General features: G+C 37.9%; 1 protein-coding gene across 2 annotated transcripts in view; it reads left to right on the top strand.

Moving 5' to 3' along the window:
- Positions 1-11,185: 11,185 nt before the first annotated feature.
- Positions 11,186-15,646, top strand: part of LOC116313386 (collagen alpha-1(XI) chain-like) — an 80,297-nt gene continuing 75,836 nt past the window's right edge. The window contains exon 1 of one of the 2 annotated variants that reach the window (XM_039602184.1): positions 11,186-11,684. In XM_039602184.1, the coding sequence (XP_039458118.1) occupies positions 11,570-11,684 (115 nt within the window). In that variant the 5' untranslated portion in view covers positions 11,186-11,569. The remainder of the gene's footprint in view (positions 11,685-15,646) is intronic. The other variant, XM_031731067.2, reaches the window with a different exon arrangement.

Below are 15,646 nucleotides of genomic sequence, written 5' to 3' on the forward strand. Positions count from 1 at the left end.
TTTTCCATAATTGTAACCACAGTTGTCTCTTCAGCCCTCAGTGGAAGTATAGACTGGTGAAGGCAAGGGCTTAGACCAGTGTGGTTTGCACTTTAGCCACTTCTTGCTTTGAGGTACAGTGACATTGTATCTTGGCCACAAATTCATTCAGTGTTTGGCAAAAGTGCAGCATTTTGCCATTTGATATTTTTTATTAGCTATCTATGTGTATGACAAGCGTTTTTCATCAAAAAGGCCAAAAATAAAAGAACACCAGTCAACTGATTCCAGAAACAGTAAGATTAGTAAAAGAACCCCGCAAAAATATGGGAGCATTATTTCAGCAATTTAATCCTTAATTTGCAACATTTTCCTAACACAATTATAGTTGGACAACCCTTCAAAATGTGACTAAGCAGAAAGAAATGCGGTCCAGTGTGTGCAACTTGGAAGCCAAAATCCCGATTTAAATTCTTGATACTTAAATTGCTCGTTTAGAGGTCAGATTCAAGTCTTTACTTCTGCTGTAATCCACATTTTTTGCACTGTTTTATTCATATTCAACTTCTTTTTCACATGTACTTGTATTTTGGGTCGTTCAAGTGTATACAGGCAAATATATCAACATGACTTACATGTAAAAATAAATAAAACAGCATGTGACAATTACATTTATTAGTCATGACAATAATAATTAGGCAGTGTTTAAAGTTGCATAAAAGATAATTAAAGAGACTAGTGAGAATGCCAGCAGGAGCTGCAAATATGTAATTACAACACAAAACTCCTTAAGAGTCATTCAATTACAAGTTTATTGTATTTCCTTGATCAAATCCTGAAGTTGTTTGATAAATGGACCATATTTTGAGACAGTTTAAATGATGTTAATTTAGCAGACAAAGCTCTATAACTTATTTTTGTGCTTTCTTCTTTTTTATTTAGACAATAAAAATTATTCAGTCATAAGAAAAACATACGAAGCTAAGGAAAGTGTTCAGCTTTATTTGAGAACACAGCTGGAACCCCAGTTGTTACTGGTTTCATTCCCAGCGTTGAGTCCTGTAATGTCAAATTCTTTTCTAAGAACTTATGAGCATGCATCCAAAAACCTGCGACTGCAAAAAACCAAGCTAAAATTAATCATCGAGATGCAGTTCAGCACACAGCTGGGTTCAGTAAATGCCTATATGTATTTGAGTGCAAGTTTTATCTTAAAAAGTTGATGGCTGGTTGGAAAAGGAGTTTCCCTAGCGTCTGATTTTATGACTGGAAACCTACGTATGTACTCACTCATTAAGATGTCAGAGGGGATATACCTGCTGCAATAAAAAGCCAGCAGGCAAGCTTAGTCACTAATCTGTGAGAAACAAACTCCAGCATTAAGTAGTATAAGAGCACCCTTCAGCCAAACAATAGATAGAGTAGACCTCTAACACTGGCTTTGGACTATCATGCTGGTTTTTTGTTGTTTTTTTGGAGGGGAGGTTCAAGTGCATAACAGGAAAGAATTGATATTTCTGGGCACTTTTGCATTTTCTTTTGGTGCTGTTTGGAATTGGCCACTTATATTTTTCAGGGTTGGACCAATCTTTATCTTTCTCGGTGTAGGAATAACTGTGATGTTTTATATTAGCAATTATGCTACAGTAATCACCTTAATGCAAATATACAGAACTGGTAAATATATATACACATGTCATATGTACAACAGATTTGTAATGAATTATAAAGAGAGCACAAATAAACCGAAAACTGTAAACAAAAATGTTACAGTGCATTGACATTGCTTTTTATAAATGTACCAAATACTTACTAGTATAACTTTAAAGAATGCTGAATGTTGCTGATCTGCAGTTATATGTGATGCTTTGAAAGATTTATAGTATACCGCCTCAAACTGTGCCTAATTCCCAGACCCCATCCCTCTCTAAAGACTGATCTACAATTGCAGACTGTTTATGAGAATAGTCTCAATCAAAACAGCTGCTATTGTAGAAATGTCAGAGCGAAACTGAATTCTGTAAATAAAAGTTTTAAGCAAAGGATCAAAGATGACATGGAGATTTATGTTTGACCACAACAAACAACAGTAATGAGAAACATTCATGGCCTATGAAAACAGCAACTCTAAGTGCTCTAAATCCAAAGAGATTCATGATTTCAAGCGTCTTCATTGCACAAGCCATGTATGCACATGTGCCAAGTTCCCAGCAATGTCATTATTTTGGCTCTTCTTATTTCTTTGACTTTATTTCTCTTGTCTTTTCTCATCTTTTGCAGCATCGTTTCAGTTATTTTTGAGTGTGTTATTTGTTGTAATGGCTTAGAAGTTTAAAAAGCCAAAAGTCAGTTGTTGCTAAATAAACTAAGCATTCATATTTTTATTTTTTCCCTTGAAGTATAATAAAAAGACATGACTTAGCAGTACAGTAGGGTTTTTTTTGTTTTTTTTTACCATTGCCAAGCTACGATTGTCAGCCTCTACATTCAGTGTCAGCCAGTTCCTCTCCTCTATCACTTTTTACTGCTGTCAGGCAGAGAAAGGGCTCCAGGAGACTTTTACTCATGAAATGCGAGCCACTTCAGGCATGTTTAGATTACTGCAGACCTCTCCACTTAACTAGCCATAACACTCTGTTGACTGCTGAAAGCAGCAAAAGCATTCATCACATTTAGTTGACAAGAAACATGAAAATAGGATGGCCTCTGTAAATATCGAGTAAACTTGTAGGTTGACTCCTGCAATAACTGGATAAGTCTAGAGTTCAACCCTTTTATCATGGTTTTTCCCTTTATACAGTAGATTATGATGCACATTTAATATGAGCTGCAAAAGGGTCAGTTTTACCGTCTCAGCAACTATGACTGATATTTTGCACAGTCTGTTTGTGGTGCCCAGTGGGTGATTTGATTTTTTGCATAACACAACCAGCACTGTCTTATGTAGTAAAATTTCCTACATTCACTCGATTGGTACAAAAATGCGCTTACACACACAAAAGCAAATATGTAAATGACACTGGTGTCCCCCAGAGAATTCCCCTTTGCTATCAGAGAAACTGTTATTTTAGCCGTTCTTCTGTCTGGTAATCATCCATAAATCTGCAAATTTATTTTTAAGCATCATGTTTCTTCTCACAGTACTACTGTACATTGTCACCATGCAGCTACGGCATAAAATTGCAACCTCAGCCTTTCTGCAGTATATTATTTTCAATTTGTACAGATATTATGATCAGTATTGCTGATCTCCTTTTTAAAAGGTTTGCAGTAAGAGACATTATTAGCCTGTAAGGACTTTGCAGTTTAACTTTACAACATTGGAAATTGAAAGTACACCTTCCCACAACTTGACAATCTCCTACTAGGTGAAGCCATCTGAATGCCACATGAAATTATAACAAACATGCTCAGACAAACATACATTCCACTGAGTGGTTATGTGGTTTTCAGCGTCTACCATGCGTCCCTCTCCACCCCCATCCAGCCACAGAGGGCTTTCTAGCTGGATAATTTGTAGCAATGAGAGGCTTGCTGTTACATTGACTTAGTCTGGAAGAGAAAATCTAAGATAGCTTTGTTCTTATTGCAGGTTTTGGCATACTTATGAAGGGAACTGTGCCTCCTTGTCACTCCAGGTGAAGTAACTCTGAGTACTCACTGAAGTTCTCCATGAACCAGGGTTGCTGACTGCAGAAGAAAATAAGAAGAGATTTCATTAGAAAATGTAGATGTATTTTTCATTCAGACATTTCCAGGACAGCACAAGCTGTTTAATGGGCCTCCAAAGTGAAATTTGACTGTAGTTCTTCAGGTGGGGAAGCCAGTGCTAAATTGCTTGAGACATACTTAAGAAAGTATGTTAGGCCCTATTTTAATTGCTTTGTCATTAGCTTTGTCATCTGTATGTTTATAATGAAATGAACAGTAAGAAAGAAGTAGTGCATGGGGGTTATTTGTGAGAAGGATTCCTTGGCCACTTTGGCTAGAAGTCACAGACTAGACCACAGAAAGCTTTCATAAGAAAATAGTTCCAGAGAAAACTATAAACACTGCAATGTGTGAATTTGTGTGCTGTGCTGCAAACTAAATTCCTTTCACAGCCACGGTTTGGTAAAATTTTAGTTACATATGTTCTATTAAATCTACATATCGACAGCAGCCATGAATATTATACCGATAGCTTTACAATGGTTCTAATAAGTTATAGGTTCTGCATGATGTCTTGTCTATCTATCTATATCTTGTCTAATTTTTTATTGACCCAAAATTACCTTCTAGGTTCCATCAACTTAGTGGCTCCAAATATTTCTGTGATTAGTTAACAAAATTGTGAAATTACATCTAATAATCTATTGTATTTGACATGCAACTTAAGATAATGTGATTCTGTAAAGGTAACAATAAAAATAAAGTGCTTTGATTTAGACTAATAACTAGAGATGGACCGATCCGATATTACATATCGGTATCGGTCTGATACTGACCTAAATTACTGGATCGGATATCGGAGAGAAATAAAAAATGTAATCTGATCCGAAGTATCACAAAATCACCTCACAAAACACGCTACTTGGTGTAACGCAGCTCGGCGTAACGCAGCTCGGCGCAACGCAGCTCGGCGCATCGGAGTAGTATGCGTCACGTGATAGAGCAGCTGTTGGAGCATTTGGAGCCTCTCTACATGCTTCCTAACCGCTGCGTTTCATCTCGGGGAAAACTATCCCAGAGAAGTAAAGCAAGTGTGTAAGTTCATCCCTGAATGTTTGCATTTGTTAAGCTTAACAACTGATATATTGAGCCACCGCTGGACTGGCCATCGGAGTTCCATATTGAGGTGAAAAGGAAGCGATTTGTCCCGTACTTCAGCTAGAATTAAAAAATAGACACAAGGCTGGAGTTATCCTGTCTTTGCTGTGCAGTTGCATCTACTTCTCTCATTCACTCCCCCTTCCTCTCCCGTTATTACTTCAAACATGAAACTGATCAATGATCAGCTGATCGGCTTTTCTGTCGCTAGTCCCGTCTTTCTTGTTTGTTTATCGCCCACTTTGCGCTAGAAAGAGTAGATCAGCGGATAAACAACATCAGCACGTTTAAGCTTGGTCAGCTGTTGTTAGAATGTATTTAATATTACTTTCTAGTATCAACTGATGTTTGCTGGAGCCACAGCTGTAAAAGCTGCTGGTCATGATATCCGTTTGGATATGTGGTGAGAGGGAAACATGCAGATGAAACCAGGAGATGTCCTTACTGAATCATCAGAGCTGAACAGGTGATGGAGAAACAGGTTTACCTTTTAGGTGACATGAATGAGTTGAAGGGAAGTTATGAACTGTTTCTGAGAGACAAATAACACCAGGATCCTTTTCTACGTAGCTGACAGCTGGTAACTGTGCAGGGGCGGATCTAGCAAAGTGTTGTCGGGGGTTGTTGTCGGGGGCCAGGTTGGGCATAAATGACCTAACAAAGAAATATTTTTCTTTGTTAGGTCATTTAAAAACTTTGAATAAATAATTATCTGAATCTTACAACAAAGGTGGTCATCTGATTAAATGTATAGAAATCCATTATTGTATATAGTAACTAATAAGTCTAATATACACCCTAGTAAGCTGTAGTACTTTTTCCTTTGGGAAGGTACCATCTGTGCAGTCTGCAATTCTGTTGAAGAAAGATGTTGAATCTTTAATTATTGTAGAAAAATAATTGATTTCTGTGCATTTGTTTTACACTTGCATTAAATTAAAGTTGATTACATCGATTAAGGTTAGGGGGTGGTTCCCTAATATTTTTGCTGGGAGTTGGCAACCCTATTAGTTAGGTAGGTAAGTACTCTTTAAAATACCAGAATAGTAGGATGGTGTAGGTTTAAATTTATTAGATCGATCAGTGTTGCTGAACTATAAAATGTTTTGGGTGGAGTGTATTTTTTGCATACAGGTATAACAGAATAGCTTCAGTCTCTTGTTTTTTAAAACTTGAGTATGAACTTATACAAAATGCAGCAAGATGTTAAAAAAAAACAGTTTTATTGATTACAAAATATATCGGATTCATATCGGTATTGGCAGATATGCAAACTTATGATATCGGAATCGGTATCGGACATTAAAAAGTGGTATCGTGCCATCTCTACTAATAACTATACAAAAAATCACAATGGCATGTCAGAACACACTGTGATGCACATTGAGCAGCATGTGGAATGTAGAAATGTTTGAGTTGAATTTGGAGAAAATGTATGCCATATCAAACTGCTAATGGTCATTTTATAGCAGTGTGTCATGGAGAGAACTTTGGCCCACGCCTTGGTTTTCTCACTCTGGGTATTTTCTTCAGGCTGAGAGCCCATGAAAAAGGAGCTGTTTTTCAGCAGTGCAGGAGACTTTGCAAATCATGTGTCCTGATGTGTGTGTCCTGTGTGTGGGTCTTAAGTTTTATACTTCATTAGTGAAGGTCTTGACAAACTTTGTGTTACCATAACTGGTACTACCCCATTTTGCATCATTTAAAAAGCGCATCTCATACTGTTTTTGTGGTCTTCATTATCTGCAAAGCAGTTATGGAAATAACATTTTCCATCTTTAGTGTATGTTAGAGATTGCCTTCCAGTGGTAACTGCTGCTGTTGGTTCACTGATTTTTCCAACATTGCAGAGATTGGTTTGATCTGTGTCTCTAATATTCCAAACATCTCTAATAAAAGTGATGGGGGTTTTTTTTTGTTTGTTTGTTTTTTTGTTTTTTGTTTTTGCAGTGTATTTTCCAGTTACTGAAATGCACATTTCTTCAAAAACATCTAAAATGAACACACTGTGTATTTGAAATAGCTTTAGACTAGAACTCACTGGCTGAGTATCTGCTGAGAGTGGCGTCTTTCCAATCCAATCTGTTTCTGGAAAGCAGAAAGAATAATTTGAGTTTGAAACTTGAAAGTACTTTGATTAAAAGCTGCTTTTGATAGAAAAACAAAGCCACAGGGGAATATTTTCAAGACATTTTTGTTTTTATAGCTGCTTTGGGCTGAACCATGCGTAGAGTAGAGACTTATTATAGAATAATTATACAATGTCATCTTGATACACACTGGTAGCAAATGCATCAGTTGTAATAATATGGTTCCAGCTACAAAGAGGCAGCTCTAAGGCTAGGCCTTTCTGAAAATTGTAGACTGCCCCAAACTAGAACATATAAGGAGCAACTGGACGTCTCTCAGTACATTTTGTCGGCTGGCCGAGCCAGTCTCTTTGAAAAGCAAAACTGAAGACATTAGTTTTGGTTGTACATGTTTTCAGTTCCAGTGGAGGGCTACACAATTTAAACCAAACATTTTGGGCTAGAGTCCCAGGAAGCAACATGAACAAGAGGTTATAACATTCTCCGCCAAACAAGTTGAAAGAAAAAAGCAAGAGGAAAAAAAGGGCCAGCCATCTGCCTGAAACAAATATGCATAGCCAGGCTGCTTTCAAATAAGTTTTCCACTGCTGAGCAAGCAAGGTCACAAGGCTATCAAGCTGGGTTATATTAAAATACAGTTAGGTCCATATATACATATATATATATATATATGTATATATGGAAACTGAAGCAAGTTTTTTTTTTCTTTTCTTTTTTTTTACCTGCTTACTTAAACATATTCCAATTATAGTTATATAAAGGACATGGAAATTATGTGTAGTATCTCAGCTTTCATCTTCTACAGTATCCACATTCAAACTGGATGAAGGGTTTAGCAGTTTCACCTCCTTAACATGTGCCACCCTCTTTTTAAAGGGACCAAACGTAAATGACTCAGAGGCTATTTATTGGGCAGGTGAAGGCAATTCCTCCATTATGTCATTATCAATTAAGCAGATAAAAGGCCTGTAGTTAGTTTGAGGTTTGGTACTTGCATTTGGATTATTTTGCCATAAACAGACAACATGCAGTCAAAAAGGCTCTCCTTGCACGTGAAACAAGCCATCCTTAAGCTGTAAAAACAGGAAAAGCCCATCTGAGAAATTTCTACAATAGTAAGAATGGCAAAATTTACACATTGGTACATCCTGAGAAAGAAAGAAAGCACTGGTGAACTCAGCAACACAAAAAAACTAGATGTCAATGGAAGACAACAGTGGTGGATGATCGCAGAATAATTTCAATGGTGACCCCCCTTCAACACAGCCAACCCAGTAAACAACACTCTCCATATCGATATCCAAGTCTACCATAAAGAGAAGACTGCATGAACGTAAATACAGAGCATTCGCTGCAAGGTGCAGTCTACTCATAAGATTTGAGAATAGAAAGGCCACATCGGACTTTGGTAAAAAGTAAATAAAAAATAAAAAAGTAATAAAGCCAGCACAGGTCTGGAAAAACATGCTTTGGACAGATGAAACCAATATCAACTTGTACCAAAATGATGGCAAGAAAAAAGTATGGAGAAAATGTGGAACAGCTAATGATCCAAAGCATATCACTTCATATATGGCCTCTGCTGTTTTTTACAAGCACTAGTGTTTGTTGATGATGTGGCACAGCACAGAAGAGGCCGAATTATTTCTGAGGTGTTCAGAGACTGTCTGCTCAAATCCAGCTAAATGCTGCCAAATTGATTGGGTGGCATCTCATAATCTAGAAGGACACTGACCGAAAACATACATCCAAAGCAATCCATGAGTTTATTAAAGCAAAGAAGTGGAATGTTCTTGAATGGTCAAGTATTAATCCAACTGACGATGCATTTCACTTGTTGAAGACTAAACTTTGGAGTGAAAGGCCCACAAACATACAGCAGCTGAAAGCTGCTGCAGTAAAGGCCTAAAAAAAGTAAAAACCCAGTAGGTGATGTCCATGAGTTCAAGACTTCAGGCAAGATGTCATTGCCCGCAAAGGATTTTCAAGTATTAGAAATGAACATTTTATTTTCAGTTATTTAATTTGTCCAATCCATTTTATGCAATCTTTTTGGTCAACCAACTAAATTAAAGTGAAAGTCTGCACTTCAACTGCATCTGAGTCGTTTCATTTAAAATTCATTGTGGTACAAAACCAAAATATAAAAAAGTTGTCTCTGTCCAAATGTTTATTTACTTATCTGTACCTACCACAAACAATTCAGACAGCATCTCATCACAAAATTAGCCACAGACCTAATTCAGTCACACTTGACTGAATTAGGTCTGTGGCTGTTTATATTTCTTTACTGCTTATATTTCATTCCTGTAGGATAAGATTGACATTTTGTGAAGGCTATTTCTAATAATTTTCCTATGTTTTCATGGTTTAATTAATGGTTTATTTTCTAAATGTATACTTTCTTGTACATTGTGCATTGGCACTTTGTTGCAATGTGCTTCTGACTTTAGGTTTGACTAAGATATGGCAGAGTGATTTATCATGACGTTTGTTATTACTGTTCAGAACTACATCAGGTGCATGTTTGATACATACTTTTAATATTAAATTCTGTCTCATCTTTCCCAGAGCTTAATGACACTGTTGATTTTTTTGACTTTCAGAGAAGTCAACAAGGCTTTTTTCTTTTTTAATAAAATATTTCAGCATCAACCAGGCAGGCATGCAAATTTAACTGAACCTTTATGTAACTCCATGGATTTGATGTTTTTTATCCCAGTTTATTGTTTTGGTAATTGAAGGATTGCCATGGAATTTGGCACAGTAATTCCTGGGAACTTGAGGAAGAACTGGAATGATGTTACTAACCTTCCCAGTTTTTAATTGTGCCTTTTGAAAAAACTACACTGGTGGTAGTGTTGGCTTACGGAACATCTTATATGCAATGCACATTCAAACACAGGATCCAGAAGGCCATTCCATGTATGGATAGATGAATACTTGGTCAGTGGAGAGTGGACAGGTATGTGAGTAACCCACAATTCCTTTTTTGCAGGAACAAAAAAGGCAGATGAGTCTGATCCAGAGGGAGAGCTCTTTGGCTGATAGGATGAAACTACTTGAAACAGAAACAGATGATGTTGGCACAGGCAGCTTGCATAATAACACAACAAGCGCATTAGAGAGCCTGATTAGTGCAACCATAGACAACAAACTGGCAGAGAATAGTTGTTTGAGATGGTCTTTGAGTACTGTTGAGTTATGATTAGATGAAAAACAGGTGCATCAGCTAAAGAGCAGAAAAACAGGTGGATCCAACAGCAGGCATAATCCAGGGCAGAGCCTGCCCACTCCCACCTGAGAGGAAAGGAAAGATCAAGTATATGAGCAGAGAGGGCTCTTTGCCTTGATCGAGGTTAAAACAAGGTTGAACAAGGTTAAAAAAGAAAAAAAAAGCAACCAGCAACCACAAATAGTCAGCTAATTACTTTGTGTAAATAATTTTTTTAAAATCCCATGTTTGTGTTAAATCAGACAGCAAAGACACAAACGTGCAAAAATGGCATGTGACCTCATTTTGAAAGGAATTTTAGTTGTGCTGCAATTGCTTTCTGCAGTTTTAATCCTAATTCCAGAAATACATTAACTAAGTTTGGTCACAACTGCAAATCCTGTGCAAAGTCATCTCTTCCCAGAACACTGAACATTCTCAGCCGATAGCTCTACTTCCTGCATTGTGATAAATAAATATTTGTACTGACAAATATTATAAAATGTGGTTTGTTCAAGAATGGTTTCCATTGTACTGTTAAATATGTCTCGCACACAAGGAAAAACAAATCAGGAGTAGAACTATAGTTTCCACCTGTGCTCCCATTCCTTGTTCCAGTCATCGTTTGCCATTAATTATCAGGCAGGAGAAAAAAAAAAAAAAAAAAAAAACAAAAAAAAAACTAAGTGCTCCGCGAGGAAACTCCTGGAGTCTGGAAAATATTCCATTTTGGCCACTGAAGCTTTTATATTAACCATTGGCCCATGCTGGAGCTATTCATACTCTTTTCACATTCTTTTGCTTTCACGTCTAAAATAACAGCTCCACCCCCACAGCTTCATTTGGATTTAGTGCCTCCACTCCTGTATCTCCTACTCCTCTATCATTAATATAAACCCTTTTCTTTAGGTTAAAATTTAGGAAGTGACAGAATTCTCCTTATTTGCCGCATTTTTTTTTATTTTTTTTTTCCATAACTCCATAAAGTTAAGTGTTTAAGGATGGATGCTACTAAGACTGTCGGGCTGTAGTATCGCTAGGGCATGTACGTCTCCTATAATTAGTTTGCACTGGGATGTAGTGATGCTCTACGTGCTGCTGTTTAGACCTCATCCAAAGCACAAGGGGCGGGCCCCGAGACAACTTTCCCAACTGGTGATTTGATGAAGGGAGGATTTTCCAGTGTCAGTATCTCAGAGCCGGTTCAGGTTCAGTGTTGCGGCGTTAGTCCAGCCTCCTCACGGTGCACAACTCTCAGGGAACGGAGTGGCTTGCGCTTTTTTCATGAAAGCCCTTTGCCACCAGTGCGAGAGCTGGGCTAAAGGGGAATCGGATCTGAAGGGCCCAGTCTGGCTGTAAGAAGCATCCTTGTACTTTCCCACATGGCGCTGTAGTATAAGCACATTTTTGTGGACTGTCGACGGGATCAAATTGTAAAGAAAGTCGCCCGTTTTCCGTATAGCTGGGGGCGCTCACCATGGAGATGCAAAGATGGACCACCAGGTGGAAAACGAAAAGGTGGCTATGGGATTCAACGCTAATCGTTACGGTCACAGTTATTTTAATTCTCCAAGCTGCCAATGTTAGAGCAGGTAAGATGCTGTTCCTATACACCTCAGTCACTGTGCCGGGTCTAGGGCATCCCTGACAGTTTGAAAGCGCCTCATGCTGGCAGGCAGCCCAGATGCCAGTAGGCTTAGTCGGTAGCCATAAACGGTCTCAGCTTTCATTTCAATTAATGCCGGTGTCCCGGTGGCCATCACTTAAACTCACCTTAACTCAATTTATATACATTTTCAGTTGCCAAGTAAACATTTTCCATCTCGTTGCCTGTTTTGTTTTTTGTTTGTTTTTTGTCAAAGACATTATTTAAAAAACGTAAATACATTTATCAGAAGTATCATAAGAATTCCAAAGATTCTTCTTTTCATAAGCATGCTGACACCAAAATGAAGCTGTATCATGTGACTTTAGAACATATTCAAGATTTCAGAATCTTTAAGGTGGTCTTCCGGTCACATGTGTCTGAACTTTGTATAATTATCTAAAGCTACATATAGAGAGTTATATAGTTTTAGTGAAACGACTTTAAAGTCATCAACAAAGCTATATATCATTCAAGAGCGCAAGTGCTATAGAGTGGATTCTTGGCACAAATAGGCGAAGATGTCCCTTTCCTCTGAGTATGTGAGTGGGTGATGGATGCCATTCAGGTGTGGTCAGAGAGGGCTCTTAAATCCGTCTTCAGACAAAATAAACTGCAAGTTTTACGCAGAAATTTTACGCTCGACTTTTAGTAGTAATGACCAGGAGCCCACGGATAATACCTTAAGTTTTTACAGCATAAATATGTAGCAAGAGTCCAACGCTTTAATCAAATCCACGAAATGGTTTAAATGTGGCGGAAAACTTTGGTTCTTTTGATTGATAAGCTGTAGCCTACCATGTTTATTTCACAGTCTGACAGCTGTCAACGGAGTTTACAGTAGCACAGTATAATTTTAAACATATAGGTTTTGTGATGGGTTTTGTAAGTTTATATAATAACTGGGCACCAGACTGTGGAAATCTGGGAGGGAGACTCATATTCTGGCCTGAAGGATCACCATCTTTCCACATTATCTGGGCTCCTAGTCCAAGGAGGGGGAAAAAAAGAAGAGGGAGGGGAGGCGGGGTGGAAAAAAGAAAGGAGTATTTTTCTTTGTTTTGAAAATACATATGTGGGTCATAAAAACGATGAAATTGAACATCAAATGAAATCACATAGGTATTCATAGTGAACTGTGGCTCTTGCCAAGATAAATTTGTGTGTGTTTCAGAACTATGCATCTGTTTGGGTAGACTTATTTAAACACTTCTATTATTTTGATACCAGATATGTGATTATTGATCCTTTCAGATGGCGACAAAAAATAAAAATGTGTCTTAAGTGGCTATATAAAAATGCTAATCAGAAGATGATATATTGTAACACGTAATTTTGGCTAATTTATGCTAACTGGACAAACCCACCACTGTCTAAATCCATCATCATTCATCATTGTTTTTTGTGTACTGTGATACACAACAAAGTGATTCAGCAGAGGGAAAATTGCAGAGAAGCAAAATGAAAAGATTATGAAAGCAAATATCTAAGTGGCACAGCTTTCGCACTGCCCATCTTCCTTCATTCTGACAGATATTTAAACTCACCATAATTGCATGATGTGCTAGCAAACATTTACAGGGTTTCCAGTGTACACTAATTGCTGCCTGTGCTGCCAACTCTCAGTAGATGGCAGTGACACGAAAAAGACCGACAAGTCATCCCAAGATGCCGCTGCATGACCACAGAGCCACAAAAGACATTAAGTCAGAATGTCACAGATTAAGTTAATCACAAGTCTAAACTTAAACATCAAAATGTATTGCTCTGAGAAGTTATGGGATGAGGAGAGTTGGACATCTTGCCAAAAAAATGCATTTCATTGTGTTAGAGTCTGCTGGTTAAAATGCTTTAATGAATGTAACAGAGGTTTTTCATGTTACTGCATGCTTCATTGCCCGAGGAAAAATCACCAAACTTTGTCATGTTAGTAGATCGTTAACATGGCAGATAGTATATCACAGGTCCCAGACAGCAAATAAGAAGATCTGTCATTAAAAATCATAGAGACCGACAAATTACCCCTCAGACTAGACTGTGGAGCGTCTGAAACCGCGTTGGTACCTTTAGCACGAGAGAACTGTCTTCTCTCTCTTGTGGTTTTACATCCTTATCATTAGAATATGGTTTATTTCTTTTTAGGGTGGAAAGATGGGAATCTTTTTTCAGTATATGCTATGTTGGCTCGACCTCCTTGGTAGGATGAAGCTGTGCCCACTCATTTGGGATCTTTAATGGTTTTGGGATATTGCCCGATTTTCAGGGCTTCTGTGAAAGAATGGTTTTGGAAGGAAAGGAGCTGAAAAGTTTGGGGGAGGACAGGGGGGTGATGGGATGCTGGTGGGTGGGTCTGTGGGGGGTTCCTGGCCAATTCAGCACATCTGGAATATATGAGGCCTTGAGGTATGCAGTAATGCAGAAAGGCATTCTGAAACTCACAAAGAGACCTTTAGTCCAAGCTTTACTTTTTTCAAGAACCAGTAGCTCTTTACTTGGGACAATACTCAGAAGAGCCACAGACTGTATTGCTTTTTATGAGGCATTTTTTGTGAGGTTTAAAACCTGGCAGTCAGTTCCTCTTTTTTTTTTTTTAAAGTATGTCTGTGTTTGAGGCAGAAGTCACTCCGTCTGTTAAACTGCTTTTTATGCAGTGTCAGCAAAAAAAAAAAGCCTTAAAAAATAGATTTTCAGTAGAGCAGCTTGCTTAACACATGCTCCACAAATGAAATTCAAGAATTGTGCACTATGGCACCAGATTATCTGGAGCAATATCACCATAAATGCCTCGAGGAGCAGATCTGGAAAGCTTCGCGTGATCTAAAATTTCAGACCCGACCCCTGAGCATGAGCGGGTTGATTCTCCACTCAAGTTGTTATTTTTCTGGTCACGGGAGAAGTAGCTACAGGGATGGGGCCTTCTCACTTTAGTCTCGTGTATGTTTTAGTTAGGGGGGGCTACAGGGAGTGGTGCCAGTATAAAAAGCCATAATGGTTTCAGCATGTCGACTTATAGCACCACCCATTAGACCTTTTCTTGGTTCCTAAAAGTGAACAGGAGCTGCTACATCAGCACTTCCTGTCTTTTTGGGCCACATGACTAAAAATAAAATGGAAAATGTACAGCTGAATATTTATATAATAATTCCTTCAGCATTTAGCACTAGGTTTTTATGTTTTGAGAAAAGCCACAATCTAAAGGTATGGTAAAAGGCCAACTCAAATTAGGCTCTGTCATTTGCCTTAAAATAAAAACAAAACAAAAAACAAATGTTTTTTTTTTAATGAAACTTTACATTGAAGTTATTGAAATATGATGTATCTGCTATTTTGATCTTTACTTCTCATGTCACAGAGTTTAGCTGAGTATTGAAAGTTCAATGAAGAGACTTTCTGCAATGTAAACTTCAGGAAAGGCTTTTGTCTGATCCCCTTTAATAATTTTCCCACAAAGTTTTCTTGCCAGTATCAAACACATGAATCTAGGCTTTTTTTTCCTGGCAAGGGAGATTTCCCTTTAAGCCTATTATCTCCCTTTCTTTAAAGTCCTTCTGGTCCCTGTGAGATTTTAAGCTGACCATTCAGACATTGTTTATCATTGCTGGGCCTTTGAAGAGTACACATCCGGCTCCTTGACTCATTCAAAAGACAAATGTGTTGTGTGATATCTGGACACAGTTGTCCTGGTTTTTATTTCTGTAGTTTCTGTAGCTGTTAAAGGAAAGTATATACTTGGTTTGTGATGGCGATTCAACTGCGCTGAACCTGAGTTTAAAGGAGACCTATTTTGCTTATTTCAACCTATGCGCTTTTATTCATAGAGTCTACCAACTATCATTGCATGATTCACAATTTGTTTAGTTTATTCAATATCTGAAACAATCTGTTTCAGCTCCCTTATACTTCCTCAGA

Source organism: Oreochromis aureus, linkage group 18 (genome assembly GCF_013358895.1).
Source record: "Oreochromis aureus strain Israel breed Guangdong linkage group 18, ZZ_aureus, whole genome shotgun sequence".
NCBI classification, from domain to species: Eukaryota; Metazoa; Chordata; class Actinopteri; order Cichliformes; family Cichlidae; genus Oreochromis; species Oreochromis aureus.